The sequence below is a fragment of the Salmo salar genome, chromosome ssa20, assembly GCF_905237065.1.
Source record: "Salmo salar chromosome ssa20, Ssal_v3.1, whole genome shotgun sequence".
Lineage (NCBI taxonomy): Eukaryota > Metazoa > Chordata > Actinopteri > Salmoniformes > Salmonidae > Salmo > Salmo salar.
The window spans coordinates 19,481,676-19,500,321 of record NC_059461.1 but is presented as its reverse complement, the minus strand read 5'-3'; the positions used below and the strand labels follow the sequence as shown (position 1 = coordinate 19,500,321).

Genomic DNA, 18,646 nt, shown 5'->3' with positions numbered 1-18,646 from the left:
GGACCTTCCAGACATGCAGCTAATGTAAAGTAACACAGTGAGAAGATAATTGGAAATAAATCAGGTATTTTACTCTTAAGCTGATTGTTCTCTCTTTGTTATTCAGTTCTTGAATGGTCTTTCCTCTGCAGGCCCATGGACCAAGACAGTCCCGCAGAGGAAGATCCCCCCACTATTCCATTGTTGGAGGGGTACTCTGCTCGACTGGCATCAGATACAATAGACAGTGGGTTAGACCACGTCCAGAATACAGGGGAACACTCTGGCCATGGAATCCCCCTCCAGGAGGTAAACCGTACAGATGCAGAACTCCTGGAGTTCCAAGCTCATCACCGTAGGCTGCTGCCTAATTTAAAAAACTCAGTGCATGTCATAGACGGACCAAAGCTGCGCTACTTTGTGGGTATTGTAGACTTTTTCACTGTGTACGGTGTGAAGAAAAGGCAGGAGAACCTGTGGAAGAGTCTGCGCTTCCCTGGCAGAGCCTTCTCCACTGTCAGCCCAGCTACCTACTCCCAGAGGTTCTGCCAGTGGGTAAAGGACCACACCAAGTAAAACAGGGACACTGAAGCCCATTGAAAGACACAGAAGAGACTGTCAAGTGAATAATCAAACTTGGTTTGTGAACAGCATGAACAGTAGGTGGCACCAAATAGCTTCTGTTGCAGTGGTAGCCTATTATGTAAAAAAAAATATCTAGAGGAATTTTACATTAGTTATATTTCCCCCCAAACAACTGTGACAGGTTTTTCAAAAATCATGTATGAATGTGTATAAAAATGTATTGGAATAAGTCGTGAATAGAGAATCAATAATAAAACCTGTCACTGCATAAGAAACCATGAACTCCATAAATTGGAAAATGGGTAGACGATCACTGATAGAATAATGATTCCAGGATGATGTGTAGATACCAGAGACAGTGACAGATACCGCTGACTGAATAACGTCTCCCTGGACATAGCTAGATGTGTGTTTAGCCAGATACTTCCTACATAATGGATTTCAACGTGAAGAAATTAGCTTCGGATGCTGGAGTGTTTTTCACACGAGCTGTACAGGTAGGGTAATTTATGTCGTGTCTCCTAAAAATTGACTAACGTTAAATGCTAGCTAGCTAATGTTCGCGAAATGGCTAGTAGCGTTTGGCTTCAATAAAAACGAAACGGCATGAGTTGGCATCATTGCCAAATCCTTTAGCTTACGTTACTGACAGAATACCCTCTATATCCTACACAAAACATTGGTTCAGCTGACGTTATCCTCCCTTCTTCATAGTAGCCTTCGTACAGTACTGCTAGCTAGTTTTCTTGGCTTGTAACATAGACAGATATATTGAAGGAAGGGTTCTATGCCGTCTGTGATAGCCACTGCTAGCTTGATGCTATAGCTGACGTTCGTTAGTTGTGTTTTCGCAGAGGTCTTTCTTTGCTTTTCAGGTACGGTGTAGCTGTGGGCTCAGAGGTGACCTTTCGTGCCCCCTTTGCCCAACTCCCAAGCATTCCAACGCAAGATACATTTTTCATTATTGTGACAGTGTAACAGGTCATGATGAAAATGTCACGAGGGAATGACAGTGTGACTGATTTCCCAATGACTGTCTGACAATGGATGTCTGTTCAGCCCATAGAAATTCCATTCAGTTTGATTTCTCAGATTTTGTATCTAAACCCCTTGGCAGAGGATACTGGCAATGGGAAAAGACTGGTGAAACATTTATTAGACAGGGACTCGGAGACGAGCAGGTGTAGTGTTTCATGGCTTATGAGGGCGTGGTATTTAGTAAGCTGGTTTCCAGTAGCCTATGAGGAGACACATGACGTGAAGAGCATCCCAAAACCAGTGATAATGTTGAAGCTTCAAGTGACATGGCATAAGGCAGCTCCATGGACACTATTTTTACATTTTACATTTTAGTCATTTAGCAGACGCTCTTATCCAGAGCGACTTACAGTAGTGAATGCATACATTTCATTTCATACTTTTTTTCCCTGTACTGGCCCCCCCCGTGGGAATCGAACCCACAACCCTGGCGTTGCAAACACCATGCGTTGCAAACACCATGCTCTACCAACTGAGCTACAGGGAAGACTATAGAAAAGTAACATGATACACAGAAACAGTGGAAATGCACTATTGATGTTGAGTCACTGCAATAGGCCTTGTTCACAGAGAAGTGAAAGTGATTATTTCATTGTGTATTTTGCCAAAGTTCACAGGAGAAAAGTTCGGACAGGTAGAGAAGACTGAGCTGGATGCCCATTTTGAGAATCTGCTCAGCCGTGCCGATTCCACAAAAAACTGGACAGAGAAAATCTTCAGGCAGACAGAGGTTCTGCTGCAGCCCAACCCAAGTAAGGCCCGGCATACACACTGAACTGATCAGCACAGAGGCCTCCACAACTCCCAACCCTACTTAATGCAGACACACACAGGACAGAAGGACCAAAAACACATTAGATGAAAACCAATGAGTTTTTTTTATGTGAAACATGGCGGTAGCATGGTGATAGAGAGCATTGTGCTCTAACCTGTGACTCTCTGATTCTCCATGCTACAGTTGACCACACTGGTGAGTATCCCTCCCTCCCATAGTGCCCTGTTGTGGAATCTTTTCATCTGTCTGGTCTGTAGTGCAGCAGACAAATGCTCTATGCAGTATTGGCTGTTTTCAAGCACCAGTCTGTTCTAGCGCTTGTTCTGCGGGTATGAATACCTGTTGATTATCCTCTATTGCAAGCGGTAGCCTACTTATCAGTGAGCAGCTCAACAGCTCTGTGTGTTATGCACACCCGACACTGACTCAGGCTTGTGGGTAACATGCAGCAATTCATTCCTCAGAAACATGCATTTACCGTGTGTGGGATAAATATGTTAGTCTCTCTACAGAGGCATTATCTGAGCGAAATAACATTTATCTCCACGACAACTTCATTCTACAACTCATTCCCACCATGTTGAATTACAATACTCTACATTGTCATTGGGCATTTTCTTTCTTTTCTTTGGCATTCTTCTCTCCCACGAATTTCCATTCTCAGACTAGTTTTCATAGTGTCCATCTGTGACAACTGTTTTTGGCAAGTCCTCTCTTGAAGCAGGACATCCCCCCCCCCCTTTGTATCGACAGGTGCCAGGATTGAGGAGTTCCTGTATGAGAAGCTTGACAGAACGGTTCCATCCAGACCAAATAATGGAGAACTACTGGGTCATTACATGCAGGATGCGGCTAAAGACTTTGGACCTGGAACTCCATATGGTGTGTACTCAGGCTTTGTGTATACTTATTCTTCCCAGGTGGTCAAAATCTAGTTTGTTTGAGAGGATTGGCCAGTGATCATTTCACTTATTGAGAGAGGAAACCGAGACCGTGCCTTGAGCCCCAGTCAAATCCATGAACAACATTTTCTGGAAAATGCATTTTCACACTTACCCAATACATCTTCACCCTGTGCCCTCAACCTTGTGCTATAAGAAGGGCTCAAACCATTTGTGGTATATCCCTGTGAGGACAGATCTCCATAGTTGATACAGGATATTGATTTTAAATGACATTAGATGTTTAATGTACAGGGTTGCAGGTGTAATTACAGGGTACAGTGAACATCTTAACTTCTGCGCTTCAACATATGATCATCTTCCAATAGTTTATAGTGTAGAACTCTTCCCAAAGCCTTTGTTTCTACTGATGATTTCACCCTAAGGTGAGTGAGCAGTGAGATTGGTGACGATAGCTGTTGTGAGCGTTAGTGAATTGGTTTCGTCCCGCCCCTGCCCTCCGGCTGTCTCATGTCTGTCAGGCCAATAAACCGGCCTCTCTCCTTCACTGGCAGTCCTGAGGATCAATAGTTCGCATTCGCTCTCTCTCTCCTATGTGAATGTTGTTGAGAGCTGCAGGCTTGGCTCTGATACGCAGAATGTTTATGCAGAAATGAGTTTATTAGGCTGCCTGTCTGGTGCTTTTCTCCTTCAGTTGAAATGGAGCTCAGTCCCAGAGACCTGAGTGCTGGGCCATGTACAGCTTAATGTAGAGCTCTGCAGTACTGCTGCTTAGCAAGGATTTGTTTTATACATTCATTCCATTATTTTAGAATGGCAAGCTGATGCCAATAAGTCACTTTTTTTTTTTCTTTTTTTTTTTCTTCAAAGAATAAAATTGCACACACAGTAACCTATACTAAGCAAGAACAGGCATGTTTTAGTGATTTAAAATAATTTTATTTCTAATTAATTCATTTGTACACCATTTCACAAAGCAGACAGCTGTGTGGAGCAGTAGAAACCCATGTGGAAACCCCTTATTGGCATACAGATCGATACATCAATCATCAATCCCATTATTTCCTCTCCTGCAATAGTAACTAGATGGGCACTCAGCTGCTCTAATCAGGTCATTAGTGGCCTGTTTCTCAGTTGTGGGTTTTAGTGATGTAACCTGTGTGTGGGGGTAGAAACTCTGCTGTAGTAGTGTGTCCTCACAGCAATGACGTGTCGAGAAACATCATTTCCTCAGTATACCAATGCGGTCTGTCCATGCCTTTCAACAAGTATCCTACACAGATATGCATACTTGAAATTCCGCAAGTAGTAGGCCTGTTTAGTGATATAATCCTTGCTGTGTGGTGTTATTCATCAGGTGTTCCTGTACTCCTTTTGTCTGTTTCACATCTGGAGAAACCCCTACATTCAAAGGAGAAATTTGAGTTTCTGCCATGTCAAGAATGTTGCTACTCTAGAGGTTCCCTCTCTGTTTCTCTTCGCAGGTATAAAGTAGTTGGGCACGTAAAAAAAGGCGCAAAAATTAAATTTAAGAATGGGAAGCATAGAAATATTGCACATAGAACAGATCTACCGCTTCTTAGACTTGCTTTCAATGAGAATGACAGACTAATAACTCACATGTCTATGTGAATTTGGTTGGGTCACCCAAAAAGTTACATATTGCAGCTTTAATGTTTGAGATCCTAAACCGGTTGTGTTGCACTACCAAGTCCTATTGGTCTCGACTTTGTCTGTGTTCTTATGATAAGCATTAAGTCATTCCTAAGTAATAAGTTAGACTCTACAATGAGTTCCAAAATTACTGGCACCCCTGACTGGCAATGCACAAACAATACTTAAAAAAATATAAACAATATAATTATAGAGAGAAACTCAAAATACCAACATGTGAGAAATGCTGTACTTTATACATTTTTCAATGGAACTCAACAAAATCATTTATTGATTTAATTAAAAATCAATGTCCCCAAAAATCAAGGTTTCACAATTAATGGCACTCTTAAAGATTATTGAAAATATCATCAACCAGAATTAAATTCCACTTAATTAAGTTTATCTATGTCTTAAGGAACTTTATTGAGCCGTTACATCACTTCCTGTTTCACTAGGGTGTAAAAATGAGGTAACACACGTGCAATATCCCTTTGTCATCCAACACCATGAAGAAAACAAAAGTAGTGGCAGTTCAAACGAGACAGATGGTCGTAGACCTTCATAAATCTGGTAATGGCTACAAGAAGATCCACAAACGATTGAATATACCACTGAGCACTGTCAGGGCAATTATTTAAAAATTCAGAAGATATGTGAACAGTTGAAAACCTCAGGTTGAGGACGCAAATGCATTCCCCCCCAGGAATGGGAGGAGGATGGTGAGAGAAGCAATAAAATCCCCAAGAATCACTGTGAAAGAATTGCAGGCCTTGGTGGTGTCTTTGGGTCACCAGGTTTCAAAAAGCACCATCAGACGCCACAACCATAGGCTCTTTGGAAGGGTTGCCAGAATAAAGCCCTGTCTGACCCCAAGACACGCAAGCGCTTGGAGTTTGTCAAACGTCATTTAAATTATGACTGGGTGAAGGTGTTCTGGTCAGATGAGACCAAAATGAACATTTTGGTCAGATACAGCATCTGCACATTTGGTGTCGAAACAGAGATGCATACAAGGAGAGGCACTTCATACCCACAGTGAAATATGGTGGTGGGTCAGTGATGTTTTGGGGCTGTTTTAATTCCAGAGGTCCAGGGGCACTGGTTAAGATTGATGGCATAATGAATTCTACCAAGTATCAGGCAATTTTGGCTGACAATCTGGTTGCCTCTGCCAGAAGGCTGGGACTTGGCCGTAGGTGGACTTTCCAACAATACAATGACCCAAACATACCTCAAGATCCACACAGAAATGGTTCTGTGACAAAATCAATGTTCTGCCGTGGCTATCTATCGCCAGACCTCAATCCATTCAAAAACCTGTGGGCTGAGTTGAAGAGGGCAGTTGATAAGTGCAAACCCAAGAATGTGAAGGATCTTGAAAGGATCTGCATAGAGGAATGGTCCAAAATCCCTCCAAATGTGTTCCTTAACCTTGTCAAACATTACAGGAAAAGACTCCATGCTGTTATCCTTGCCAGAGGTGGTTGCACTAAGTACTAAATGAGGAGTGCCAATAATTATGAAACCTTGATTTTGGTGAACTTTATTTTGTATTAAATAATTGCATGATTTTGGTTGGTTCCATTGAAACGTTAATAAAGTACAGTATTTCTCACATGTTGGTATTTTGAGTTTATCTCTTATTATATTGTTATTTTTTTAAAGTATTGTTTGTGCATTGCCAGTCAGGGGTGCCAGTAATTTTGGAGCCCACTGTATATTTCACATATTGTCAGTGGGTTCATCATATGCTCTGTGTGTGTGTGTGTGTGTGTGTGTGTGTGTGTTCTGTAGGTAGCACCCTGATCAAGGTAGGTGACTGTGAGAGGAGACTAGGCGGTGCACAGAGAGAGTTCCTACAGACCTCTGCTATCAGCTTCCTTGCCCCACTCAGGAACTTTCTGGAAGGAGACTGGAGGACCATCTCAGTGAGTCTGGCTTTCTGGCCTCAGAGGGACATTGTGAGATTGCATGCAGACCAGTGTATAGACCAGGATTTAATACAATGCTAATCATCACCTTGGGTTTTACTCTACTTCTTATGTGTGGATGTAGCAGGGCATTAGGGCCTAGCAAAGTTAAACGTAGCCTGTATGTGTGGGGTCATGCCGTGCAGAGAGGTGCTGATCTTCTCCTCTCTGTCTCAGAAAGAGAGGCGTCTCCTGGAGAACCGCAGACTGGACCTGGACTCCAGTAAAGCACGGCTGAAGAAAGCCAAACTAGCGGAGTCCAAGGCCGCGGTGAGTCCCCCTTCTACCCTCTGCCCTCCACCACCTCTCCCTGTGCACCTTCAGCTGCATCATGTAACCAGGCTCCAGCTCAGAGTGAACTGCTACTGCTAACTAACATCTTTCTCTGTTCTAATTATGTTCACAGTGTGAGGGAGAAGTGAGTATTAGTGTAAAATATTGTCCACTTTTAGTTCTTTTATTTTCCCTTTTTCTTTCTGACATGCTCATTGCCACCATGAAATCCAGTTGAGTGCATGTTTGTCTTCCAAGCTCAATAAGAAGCCAAGAGAGAAAGAGAAAAAACAGACTAGAGTTCTCTTGAAAGTGAGTGAAATGAACTTGTGGCATGGTAAGAATTTTAAGCTTGTAAGTAAGCATTTAACGGTAAGGTCTACCTACACCTGTTGTATTCGGCACATGTGACAAAAAAACTTTTATTTGATTTACACTGGAGCAAACCCGTATATGACTCTAGAGTCAACAAAACTGAGTAGTACACAAAAGTATTTGGAAAATGGTGAAACAAAAGTGTCTTTTAAATTACTCATTTGAGTCCAATGTGACAAACTGTCCAATTACCAAATGTATCCCCTCATTAAATCACAAAGGCCTATTTGACAGCAGTAGTGAGAGGAGAGGCCCTGTCCCATGTGAGTGCAGATGATTGGAGTTGAGTCCTGATTGCTAACCTGCTTGCCCTGTTATACCATGACCAACGTCTAGCTTCACTTCACATTCTCTGCTCCCATTCTGTCAGAGCATTTCAAATGTTTAGATTTTTGGCGGAGTTTTTCCTTCAGGGCAAAGATCTGATTTGATAAGCCATTGTATTAGCCATTTGATTATATATTTTTTGTTGTTGTAATAACATGAGTAAATAAACAGATGTACGGAGAAAATGTATGTTCTTTCAGTTGTAGACTAATATCAAATCAGATATTTGAAACCTGTATGCATGGTGATTGCCACATGAAGGCATGCTAATTTTGAAATATTTATGTATTTGTTTAGCCTACTTACACTATATATACTAAAGTATGTGGACACTCCTTCAAATTAGTAGATTTGGCTATATCAGCTACACCCGTTGCCTACACGTGTATAAAATTGAGCACACAGCCATGCAATCTCCATTGAAACATTGTCAGTAGAATGGCCTTACTGAAGAGCTCAGTGACATATAACGTGGCACCGTTATAGGATGCCACCTTAACAAGTCAGTTCGTCAAATATCTGCCCTGCTAGAGCTGCCCCGGTCAACTATAAGTCCTGTTATTGTGAAGTGAGAACGTCTAGGAGCAGCAACGGCTGATCCGCAAAGTGGTCGGCCACACAAACTCACAGAACAGGACCACCGAGTGCTGAAGCGCGTAGCATGTAAAAATCGTCTCTCCTTAGTTGCAACAATCACTACCAAGTTCCAAACTGCCTCTGGAGTAACGTCGGCACAATAACTGTTCGTTGGGAGCTTCATGAAATGGGTTTCCGTGGCCGAGCAGCTGCACACAAGCCTAAGATCACCATGCACAATGGCAAGTGTCGGCTGGAGTGATGTAAAGCTCGCCGCCATTGGACTCTGGAGCAGTGGGAAAGCGTTCTCTGGAGTGATAAATCGCGCTTCACCATCTGGCAGTCCGATGGCCGAATCTGTGTTTGGCGGATGTCAGGAGAACGCTACCTGCCCAAATGCTAGTGCCAACAGTAAAGTTTGGTGGAGGGGGAATAATGGTCTGGGGCTGATTTTCATTGTTCGGGCTAGGCCCCTTAGTTCCAGTGTAGGGAAATCTTAACGATGCAGCATACAATGACATTCTAGATGATTCTGTTCTTCAAACTTTGTGGCAACAGTTTGGGTAAGGCCCTTTCTTGTTTCAGCATAACACTGCCTCTGTGCACAAAGCGAGTTCCATACAGAAATGGTTTGTTGAGATCAGTGTGGAAGAACTTGACTGGCCTGCACAGAGTCTTGACCTCAACCCCATCAAATACCTTTAGGATGAATTGGAACGCTGACTGCGAGCTAGGCCTAATCACCCAACCTCACTAACTGGGCGGCAACTCCATATTAATGCACATGATTTTGGAATGAGATGTTTGACTACCAGGTGTCCACATACTTTTGGTCATGTAGTGTATTTCCTAAAGTACAGCAATTTAATTACTTTGGGATTTGGCCAGTCCAATGTAAAGATTAAGAAGTCAATTGCAAGTAATTTTATTATATTAGATCAGTGTGTCCCAAACTCAGTCCTGGGGACCCCAAGTGGTGCAAGTTGAGTTTTTTTCCCCCTAGCACTACACAACTGTTTCCATTAATCAATTCATCTTTGAATATTAGAATTAGCTGAATTAGCAAAACAAGTTTGGGAAACACTTTATTCGATTTATTGTCCTCAGAATAATAAATAATTTTCCACGTGCTCATACATTTACATAAAATATACATTAAAGATCAAACCAACAACAACTCATCACCCAGTATATAACATTCCAGTTACTCCATTATATTATAGCTTAGCCTCTGACAGGAACTATTGTTTAGGTATACTTTGCAGGCTACACATAAGCTAGTTTGAGGCTAGAATGGGGTAATGGTTGAAGGTTGGCTTTTTTATATTTTTTATGGGCAATGACGCATGACAGGCTGTGATCTCACATCCTGCTGTGTTGATATACACATGCTGTATAGTCATTAACCTTCTAGTCTAACGCGGCTTGGGAATCACCAGGAGATATGCAGCTGTAGAAAGATATTTGGACCGGTCTCAGATTTGTCTGTACATCAGCGAACAAAGGGTTTCGTTTTTGCTGTGTTATTTTGTTTCTTTGGTTTGGTGCACGCCATACTGTATGTGTAAACTGCTCTGCCATGTCTGTAGGCTGTGCCTGATTTTCAGGAGACCAGACCCAGGAATTATGTCCTCTCTGCCAGTGCATCTGCGGTAAGAAGCTTAAACAGCCAGTCCACGCTACACTAACACTACTTGTAGCCTACTCTCGCTGACCCTCAGTGTGCTCATAACCTCGATCGGCCTCTCCATACACAGTGTCCACATGCGTCATGTTGCAGGCAGGTAGAGACTACAGCCAAGTGTTGAGAGCTCCGCACCCCCTAGAGGACCTAGAGCAGTGTTTCCTGGTCCTGCGGTTGCCTCGTGAGCCACCCTGATCTCACGAGCCTTTCACGTAAACTTGTGAGAGATTCTCTACACAGATATTTGTGTAGCGAACAATTTATGTAAGCTGGCTGAGATCAGGGTGGCTGGCGAGGCTAGTCCTGGGGGGTCCAAAGGGGTGCACATTGTTGTTTTTGCCCTAGCACTAACACACTTGATTCAGCTGATCAACTCATCAAGACTTTGATTATTTGAGTCTGGTGTGTTAGTGCTAGGGCAAAGGCAACAATATGCACTGTCCCAGAGAGACTATTAAGAATTAACTTCATAGCCATTGAATATTTCTGTGTATTATAGGGAAATAATGCCTGCTCTAGAATGCGCTTCTAGCCAATCAGAATTGAGTATTCAACAATTCCATGGTATAATCCCAGTTTTAATTAAATAGAACGTTGTGGCCCCACCAACACAAATGGACTATACCGCTGCAACTAGTGGGTGGCGTTACAAATTGACTATACTAAACAAGTTAAATGTTTTCCACACACATCGCTACGTTTAGCCTACTTGGACACCGGGACCCATATTTCGCATGATGAATAGCCTGAAGCCACAGGGCTCTTCTTGCAGGTTCTATTTCCCTACTTGGGAGCATTGCGAACTGTAGGTCAGGATTTTTGACCTGGTTACATGTACATTTGAACAATACAGCAGCTTTTCGGTAAGTTTTGTTATTTTTGTATAACAAAAAAATCTATTACAAAGTTGGCTCTTTTACAATGGGAAAGAATGTTTGTTTTGCCCAATTTGTGGGCGTGGTCCTTATGACGTGAATATCGACTTGGAGTATAAATCACTATAATGTTAATCATGTCTATCTTTGTGTTGTCACCCATGACAACCAGGGTTGGTATACAAGACACCCTATGAGACGTATTTTTTTTTATTCTAGACAATTCTGTGCTTCGGCATTTGTAGCAACATTTTATTTATTTAACTATACAAGTCAGTTAAGAACAAATTCTTATTTACAATGACGGCCTATTGGGGAACAGTGTGTTAACTGCCTTGTTCAGGGGCAGAACAACAGATTTTTACCTTGACGGGGTTTCGATCCAGCAACCTTTTGGTTACTGGCCCAACGCTCTAACCACTTTATCACCAGATTGCGTGATAAAGTCCATTATCTATCTATGTGACACTTTTCGGACACACCCACAAAAGTAGTGTGAAGATCTTCACAGGTGTTTCACTTCAAATGATCCAGATCAAATTTACTCTGAGCACAATACCAGAATATTTGTCAAATCTGCTGTCTTGAATGCACCCCTGGGTTGAAAATGTATGTTTGTTAAATGTCATGTCATCAGTCTCAATCTAAGAATGTGCGTCTCCCCTGTGATGTCATCAGAATGTGTGTCTCTCTCCCCCTCTCTTGTTGTCCTGCGGCTTTTCAGCTCTGGAGTGAGGAAGTGGACAAAGTGAGTACGACATGTTTGGATACCGTTCTCACATACTGTCTAAATAAATTATATCTTTACTCTTTATCTTTTGTTTCTAGATAGTGTCTCTTTCCGCAAGTTATATCCCCCAGAGTACACACTGGTGGACACAAACAAAACAGCTGATAAAGGAGACAATGCGGTGAAGTAATATTACATGTAGGTATTACCGCCACACCAGCGGTCACGAGTCATGAATGCAGCCAAATTCCACGTGACTGTTTTAGTCATGGTAACTAGGCTTCTCCAAGCCTACCAACCTAACTGCCTGGTACTCTGCACTCTATTGTCCTTCTAATCACTCTGACTTCAATGCAAATGTAATCGAAGATCTAATCAAGTACTTCATGAGAGCTCATGTTGCACAACATTTCTATAGGCTATGCAATTATGTGAGAAAACAGAGTGATGGCCTCTATTTAAAAGAGGAGGTTCCCATCAGCTTTCTATAGGCTAGGGCTACTATATTTATTTCTCAACTTTCCTAATATTAAGCACATTACTTATCTTTACAGAAGGATTATAGCCTACCTGGGTTGCATGAAAATGAACCTTAGGAAAAGTGTCCTCCAATCGCTATTTAAGTGCATAGATGACATGTCTTTTTTTCTCCCTGCCCCTTTTTTCGAGACAGGTGCATGATAATGGTTCATTCTAATTCAAAGCAAATTTCACTCACACACTATTTAAGATATAGTACCAGTCAAAAGTTTGGACACACCTACTCTATTAAGGGTTTTTCTTTATTTTTAAATTATTGTAATTATAAATAATATTTGTGAAGACATCAAAACGATGAAATAACACATATGGAATCATGTAGTAAGCGGAAAAGTGTTAAACAAATCAAAATATATTTTATATATTCTTCAAAGTAGCCACCATTTGACTTGATGACAGCTTTGCACACACTTGGCATTCTCTCAACCAGCTTCATGATGTAGTCACCTGGAATGCATTTCAATTAATTTGTGTGCCTTGTTAAAAGTTGTAGAATTTCTTTCCTTAATGCGTTTGAGCCAGTCAGATGTGTTGTGACAAGGTAGGTGGTATACAGAAATGGACCTATTTGGTAAAAGACCAAGTCCATATTATGGCAAGAACAGCTCAAATAAGCAAAGAGAAACGACAGGCCATCATTACTTCGAGACATGAAGATCAGTCAATCAGCAACATTTCAAGAACTTTGAACGTTTCTTCAAGTGCAGTCGCAAAAACCACCAAGCGCTATGATGAAACTGGCTCTCATGAGGACCGCCACAGGAAAGGAAGACCCAGAGTGACCGCTGCTGCAGAGGATAAGTTCATTAGAGTTAACTGCACCTCAGATTGCAGCCCAAATAAATGCTTCACACAGTTCAAGTAACAGACACATCTCAACATCAACTGTTCAGAGGAGACTGGGTGAATGGTCAAATTGCTGCAAAGAAACTACTTCGAAAGGACACCAATAATAAGAGACTTGCTTGGGCCAAGAAACGCAAGCAATGGACATTAGACCGGTGGAAATCGGTCCTTTGGTCTGATGAGTCCAAATTTCAGATTTTTGGTTCCAATCACCGTGGCTTTGTGAGACGCAGAGTAGGTGAACAGATGATCTACGCATGTGTGGTTCCCACCGTGAAGCATGGAGGACGAGGTGTGATGGTGCTTGGCTGGTGACACTGTCAGTTATTTATTTAGAATTCGAGGCACGCTTAACCAGCATGGCTACCATAGCATTCTGCGGCGATACGCCAAACCATTATGTTTGCGCTTAGTGGGACTATCATTTGTTTTTCAACAGGACAAGGACCCAACACACCTCCAGGCTGTGTAAGGGCTATTTGACCAAGAAGGAGAGTGACGGAGTGCTGCATCAGATGACCTGGCCTCCACAATCACCCAACCTCAACCCAATTGAGATGGTTTGGGATAAGTTGGACCACAGAGTGAAGGAAAAGCAGCCAACAAGCGCTCAGCAGATTGAGAGAGTGCAAATCTGTCATCAAGGCAAAGGGTGGCTATTTGAAGATTCTAAAATATACCTTTTTGATATACATGATTCCATATGTGTTATTTCATAGTTTTGATGTCTTCTGTTATTCTACAATGTAGAAAATAGTAACAACAAAGGAAAACCCTTGAATGAGTAGGTATGTCCAAACTTTTGATAGTACTGTATGTAAAGACAATATTAAATCAAGAATAGTCTGATGGGTGACAATATTAGACTATCACTAATTAATTATAGATAATCACTTGTGAATGATGCCCAGCATAAGGCAAAATGTTTTATTATTTCTTGCCGCCTTTTTCTAATCATTGTCACACACCTCATGTAGCCTGGCCTGTATGTTTTGATAAGGTTTGTATCACAACTAAAGTGGCCAAATAACTTCTGAAAATGAAGCACATTAATCTGCTTTACAAGGGGTGTAGAGCCTAACTGGCATACATAATCAGTGTGTGAGTTTCAAGTTTGGGGAAGATCATTTTCACCATAAAATGCACCTTTTTATAGAAGCATTACATGCATAATCACATTTGTGGTCACTTTTGACAAGGGTGTTTTCCCGCTCATGGAACATTTTGTGCTTTTAGCCTACTGCCGTGTGCGCATTGGTGCACTTATAATATGAAGAAATAGCCTAATAGTCTATCAACATTTCAAGCTAAACGTTCTGATCTGTTACGTCAGCCACATTGCGTAAAAATGTTTTTTACGCAACATCCCACAACTGTTCCAGACTATGTTTGGAATATTTATTTCTCGCACAGAATAGAATAGGTCAACTTTTATACTATGGGGGTAGTAGATTGACGTAGGCTAGTGCTTTTGCTGTTCGTTAGACCTACTCATCTTGTTGGCTGACAAAGTACATGTGGACAGTTCTTCCAGTATCTTCAATATGCACCTTGGAATTGGATAAGGACACGCGAGTTGCGTCCCCGATGTGTCTGTCTTCACTTGTAGCCTATGAGAAAGACCCGATCAAGTGATGGAGAGCCATGTGAGTGAGAGGTTCATCGGCGCGCGCCGCACTCGGGGAGAAGGGCACAATGGCCGCTGGCCACAAAAGGCATGGATTTTTTTTTTGGGTGCGTTAAGGCCACACAAAGGGGATGCCACCATGAAATTCGAGGCATTATCAAGTGCTGTCAAATTATGAAAATCGAGACTGATCGTGTGTACAGCCTGTCCAAAAAAAACAGCAGAGTTCAGGCTCTTCAAGCAAATTTTTTTCCAATCATTAGTCGCATCATGCAGCCTTACAATGCATTCAAAATCAAAACATATAGCCCAACGTTTGTAGAACTACATTTACATTAATAACTCTAAGCATATAGGTGAACCTATTTCTTTGTTAACCGCTCAACACAGAATACCAGCACTCCCTCAAATAATTTGGAGAAAATATCCTTTCCATTTTATTCAACTTTGTTCAATTGTATTCTTCAAACTATAAAGTAATGCCACGGAATTCTAAGCAAATCTTGTCTGCTAAATTAGTGTAGCTCACAGCCATATGGCATAGTCAGATCAGGACCTAACAAGGACAATGCATAGTATGCTATTTTGATCTTCTGAAAGACTACATTTTCTTCATAGCTTGCTTCTTTAGACCTTCAATAAATAATGGATTTATTGTGAAGGTGTAGGCTATATTACATGGATTTATTAGACTTTAAAATGTAGATGTTCCAAAAGTTCTGCATCTGTGGCTTGTAGATGATGTGTGGAAACCAGGAGATGCTAAATATGTTTGTTAATTAACGTCAATTACCGTGAGACCGACAGTTATTTGCTTGACAGTCACCGGCTGACCTAATTTCGTGACCGCCACAGTCCTAATTACATGTTATCTCATTCTGTGTTGTTGTTCTGTAGGCAGCGCATGAACTTCGAGTGGCCCAGACAGAGTTTGACAGACAGGCAGAGGTCACACGACTCCTGCTGGAGGGCATCAGCAGTACACACGTGAGTCATGAGGTCACACATGTATAGAGAGGACAAACATGACCACTACACATAACCGTTCTCTTTAGCATATGTACTGTTTACCATGTATTGTGCTGTTTTAACATGGTGGTAACAGGGTATGTTGAGGAGGAACAAGTATTTCTAACGGGGTTGTCTTGTCTGTGTTTTGGATATGTTGTCTGTAGGTGAACCACCTGCGATGCCTGCATGAGTTTGTGGAGGCACAGACAGCCTACTACAAGCAGTGTTACCTGCACATGCAAGACCTGCAGAAAGAGCTGGGCAGGTAAGGACTGGCTCTGGGTAGATGCACACATGTATATTAGGCATACTTAGCTGGGGTGTCTATGCCTGGCTTTCATTTGCTGCAATGTTTTGCTCTATTCAAATGGGTGTATGCTGTTTATCAATGACCATCTCCACTGTTATCTCTTATGCTCTGTTCCAATGGAGATGTGTACGTAACATTTGATGACGATTACAGTTGGAAGTCACCTTTACTCAACATATTTATGTTAACCGCTTTTCTAAGTCAAACATGGTGGAGTCTTATTAATCCTTAGGGAATGTGCTGTGTACCTTATGACTGTCTTCTCCCCCTAAACCTCTGCAGGTTTCCTAACGCGTTTGCTGGTAACCCGGGTCTCTCCATGGCCTCCGGTGGCTCCTCTCCCCAGGGGAATGCCACCCTACCCCAGGACGCTGCCAGCGCTGTGGAGACAGACACACTGAAAATCGAAGAGGTACAGGCCCCCGCCACGGGCACACGCAAGGCCAAGGTCCTGTACGACTATGACGCTGCCGACACCAGTGAGCTCTCCCTACTGGCTGACGAGGTGAGCACACGCACACAATCCTTTCTTTGTGCACGCCAGTGATTAGTTTAATCAGGCTAGAATATGTGGACTGATTGCTGGCTCATGTACAGTTTAATTGTATTAACACTGCTAAATAACTATTTATACACTACTGTATGTTGTTTTGTCTTTTCCCAGCTAATCACAGTTTACACAGTGCCAGGCATGGACTCTGACTGGCTCGTTGGCGAGAGAGGGAACCAGAAAGGGAGAGTGCCTGTCACATACCTGGAGCTGCTCAGCTAAAGAAACTACACTCAAAGAAATACATGGACACACACAATTGCACTCACATGCCTTCAAACATGCAGACGTTGACGAATTCAAACAAGCAAATGCACCCACTGTACATTCTGTACGCACCAGGACTGCATGAAATCATTGGTAATTATGAAGGCAAATGCGCTACATTGAATATGGAGGAATGGTTACCATGACAACTTGGCTGAAAATTCTGAATTGTGAAATGTTTATAGATTTTAATTTCACCCTGCTTCTCACAGCAGGACAATAATCATGCAGCTACAAGACATGTAAATGATTATGTGGATTATAATTAAGGGACATGTTTGTAGGGACTGATACATTTTTTCAATAGGGCAAATCAAGTCTGACTTTTTTTTTTAAGTGGAAATTAAAAACTTTAGAAGCCTTTTTAAACCTTGAATACACTATAATTTGCATTTCCTGCTGCGCTGGATAATTCTCTGCGACAACGGAGTGGCCAAATTAAGATAGCAGATCTGTACATACTGAAATCCCCTGTATTATTCAGGCTTTTGGGTTTTATTTTACGTGAACTTTCACAGCAGGTGTGAAGCTTCATACAGCCTGCCCACTCACTATCACCTGTTTTAAACTCAATGCACCAATCTTTTCCATTCCATACACCCTGTGGTTAGTCCACATTCCTTTAATGTAATTTTCCTCTACCACTACCTGGAACTGAAACATTTCATGGCCGTATGCCCTGCTTGACGAACTGGGAATGTAATCACTCTTACAGCAAATATTTGAAGCACTCCTAGTTGTTTACTAGCTGCCTTACAATGATGCGAGAGAGCTGTTTCCATCTGCTATAACTAATAGAATGTATTGTACACACCACAATGTCCACACACTCCTGTTTGCTTGGACACTTCCTTTGAAGAAGACAAGCCAGATCTAACACAGAACATACATTTTGGCATGCAAGACCATAACTTGTTATCATTTAAGTATCTGTGATTAGCTATATTCCCATTTGTCCCTTTTTTTTGTTTGCTCTTTTGCTATTTTGTTTCTTAAACATGTTACTGTTCATTCAGTTGTCTTTGTTTCTTTTTAGTAAGATGTTTGTTTGATCTGATGTATTTTCTGTGATCAAGTCTGTGTCTTCAGACAGGACCTAGGCTGCTGCATGTGATACTGGCAGGAGTTGGTCACAGTATTCTGTCCACTGAAAAGCCTCTTTAAAAAAAAAAAAATTGTAATCCAAAGTTTTAATGGCTGTATGTATATTTTATTTATTTTAGTACCAAAGCAAACAAGTATATGCATGCAATTCTGAATTGAGCCCAACCCTGGTTTGTACCATTGCTGCTGTGGCATGTCTTGTTTTGACCCTTTTCTGCCTTTTACTGTCGATGTATTTATTGCCTGTTTACAAGCCATGCTGAAAGAATGAAAATATGTAGGATGTAATAAAAAAATGAAAAAGTATGCTTTATTTGGACACAATCTGGTCATGTGGTTGTCAGCTCAAGTTGTTCTTAAGCTAATATTCTGGTGTAGCAGTCAGATTGAAAGTAATCATTCTCTTCTAAATACATTTCATTTCAAATTTGAACTTTATGTCCAACATCCTGTAACACATCAAATCAAAGTTTATTGGTCTATTTGCAGGTGTTCCTGCAGGTGCAGTGAAATGCATATGTTACTAGCTCCTACAGTGCAGTAGAATGTCTAGCAAATACACAAATAAGCAGAAGATCTAAACAAGAATCAAATGTCAGAATGAGTCCAATTAACTATCCAAAGTATATTAGTGAACAGTGTCAGA

General features: G+C 41.6%; 2 protein-coding genes across 14 annotated transcripts in view; both read left to right on the top strand.

Annotated features, from left to right (window-relative positions):
* Positions 1-839, top strand: part of LOC106579975 (phosphatidylinositol 4-phosphate 5-kinase-like protein 1) — a 41,466-nt gene extending 40,627 nt beyond the window's left edge. For all 10 annotated transcript variants that reach the window (XM_045703033.1, XM_014160452.2, XM_045703036.1 and 7 more), the window contains one exon: positions 132-839. In XM_045703033.1, the coding sequence (XP_045558989.1) occupies positions 132-555 (424 nt within the window). In that variant the 3' untranslated portion in view covers positions 556-839. The remainder of the gene's footprint in view (positions 1-131) is intronic.
* Positions 775-18,306, top strand: sh3glb2a (SH3-domain GRB2-like endophilin B2a). Of its 4 annotated transcripts, XM_014160454.2 has the most exons (13): positions 775-1,061; positions 2,213-2,354; positions 2,561-2,572; positions 3,131-3,259; positions 6,730-6,863; positions 7,083-7,175; positions 7,312-7,323; positions 10,046-10,108; positions 11,740-11,763; positions 15,656-15,745; positions 15,934-16,034; positions 16,362-16,584; positions 16,744-18,306. In XM_014160454.2, exons 1-13 carry the CDS (start codon positions 999-1,001, stop codon positions 16,849-16,851), a joined length of 1,194 nt encoding a protein of 397 aa, XP_014015929.1. In that variant the 5' UTR covers positions 775-998; the 3' UTR covers positions 16,852-18,306. The 4 variants fall into 4 exon arrangements, with proteins under 4 accessions (XP_014015929.1, XP_014015932.1, XP_014015931.1 ...); XM_014160457.2 differs by lacking the exon at positions 2,561-2,572; XM_014160456.2 differs by lacking the exon at positions 7,312-7,323.
* Positions 18,307-18,646: the final 340 nt, after the last annotated feature.

Coding starts and splice junctions, on each gene's coding strand:
- sh3glb2a (XM_014160454.2), top strand. CDS start 999: ATGGATTTCAACGTGAAGAAATTAGCTTCGGATGCTGGAGTGTTTTTC. Junction 11,764..15,655: donor GGAGTGAGGAAGTGGACAAA/GTGAGTACGACA, acceptor GTTGTTCTGTAG/GCAGCGCATGAACTTCGAGT. Junction 16,585..16,743: donor TCTCCCTACTGGCTGACGAG/GTGAGCACACGC, acceptor GTCTTTTCCCAG/CTAATCACAGTTTACACAGT.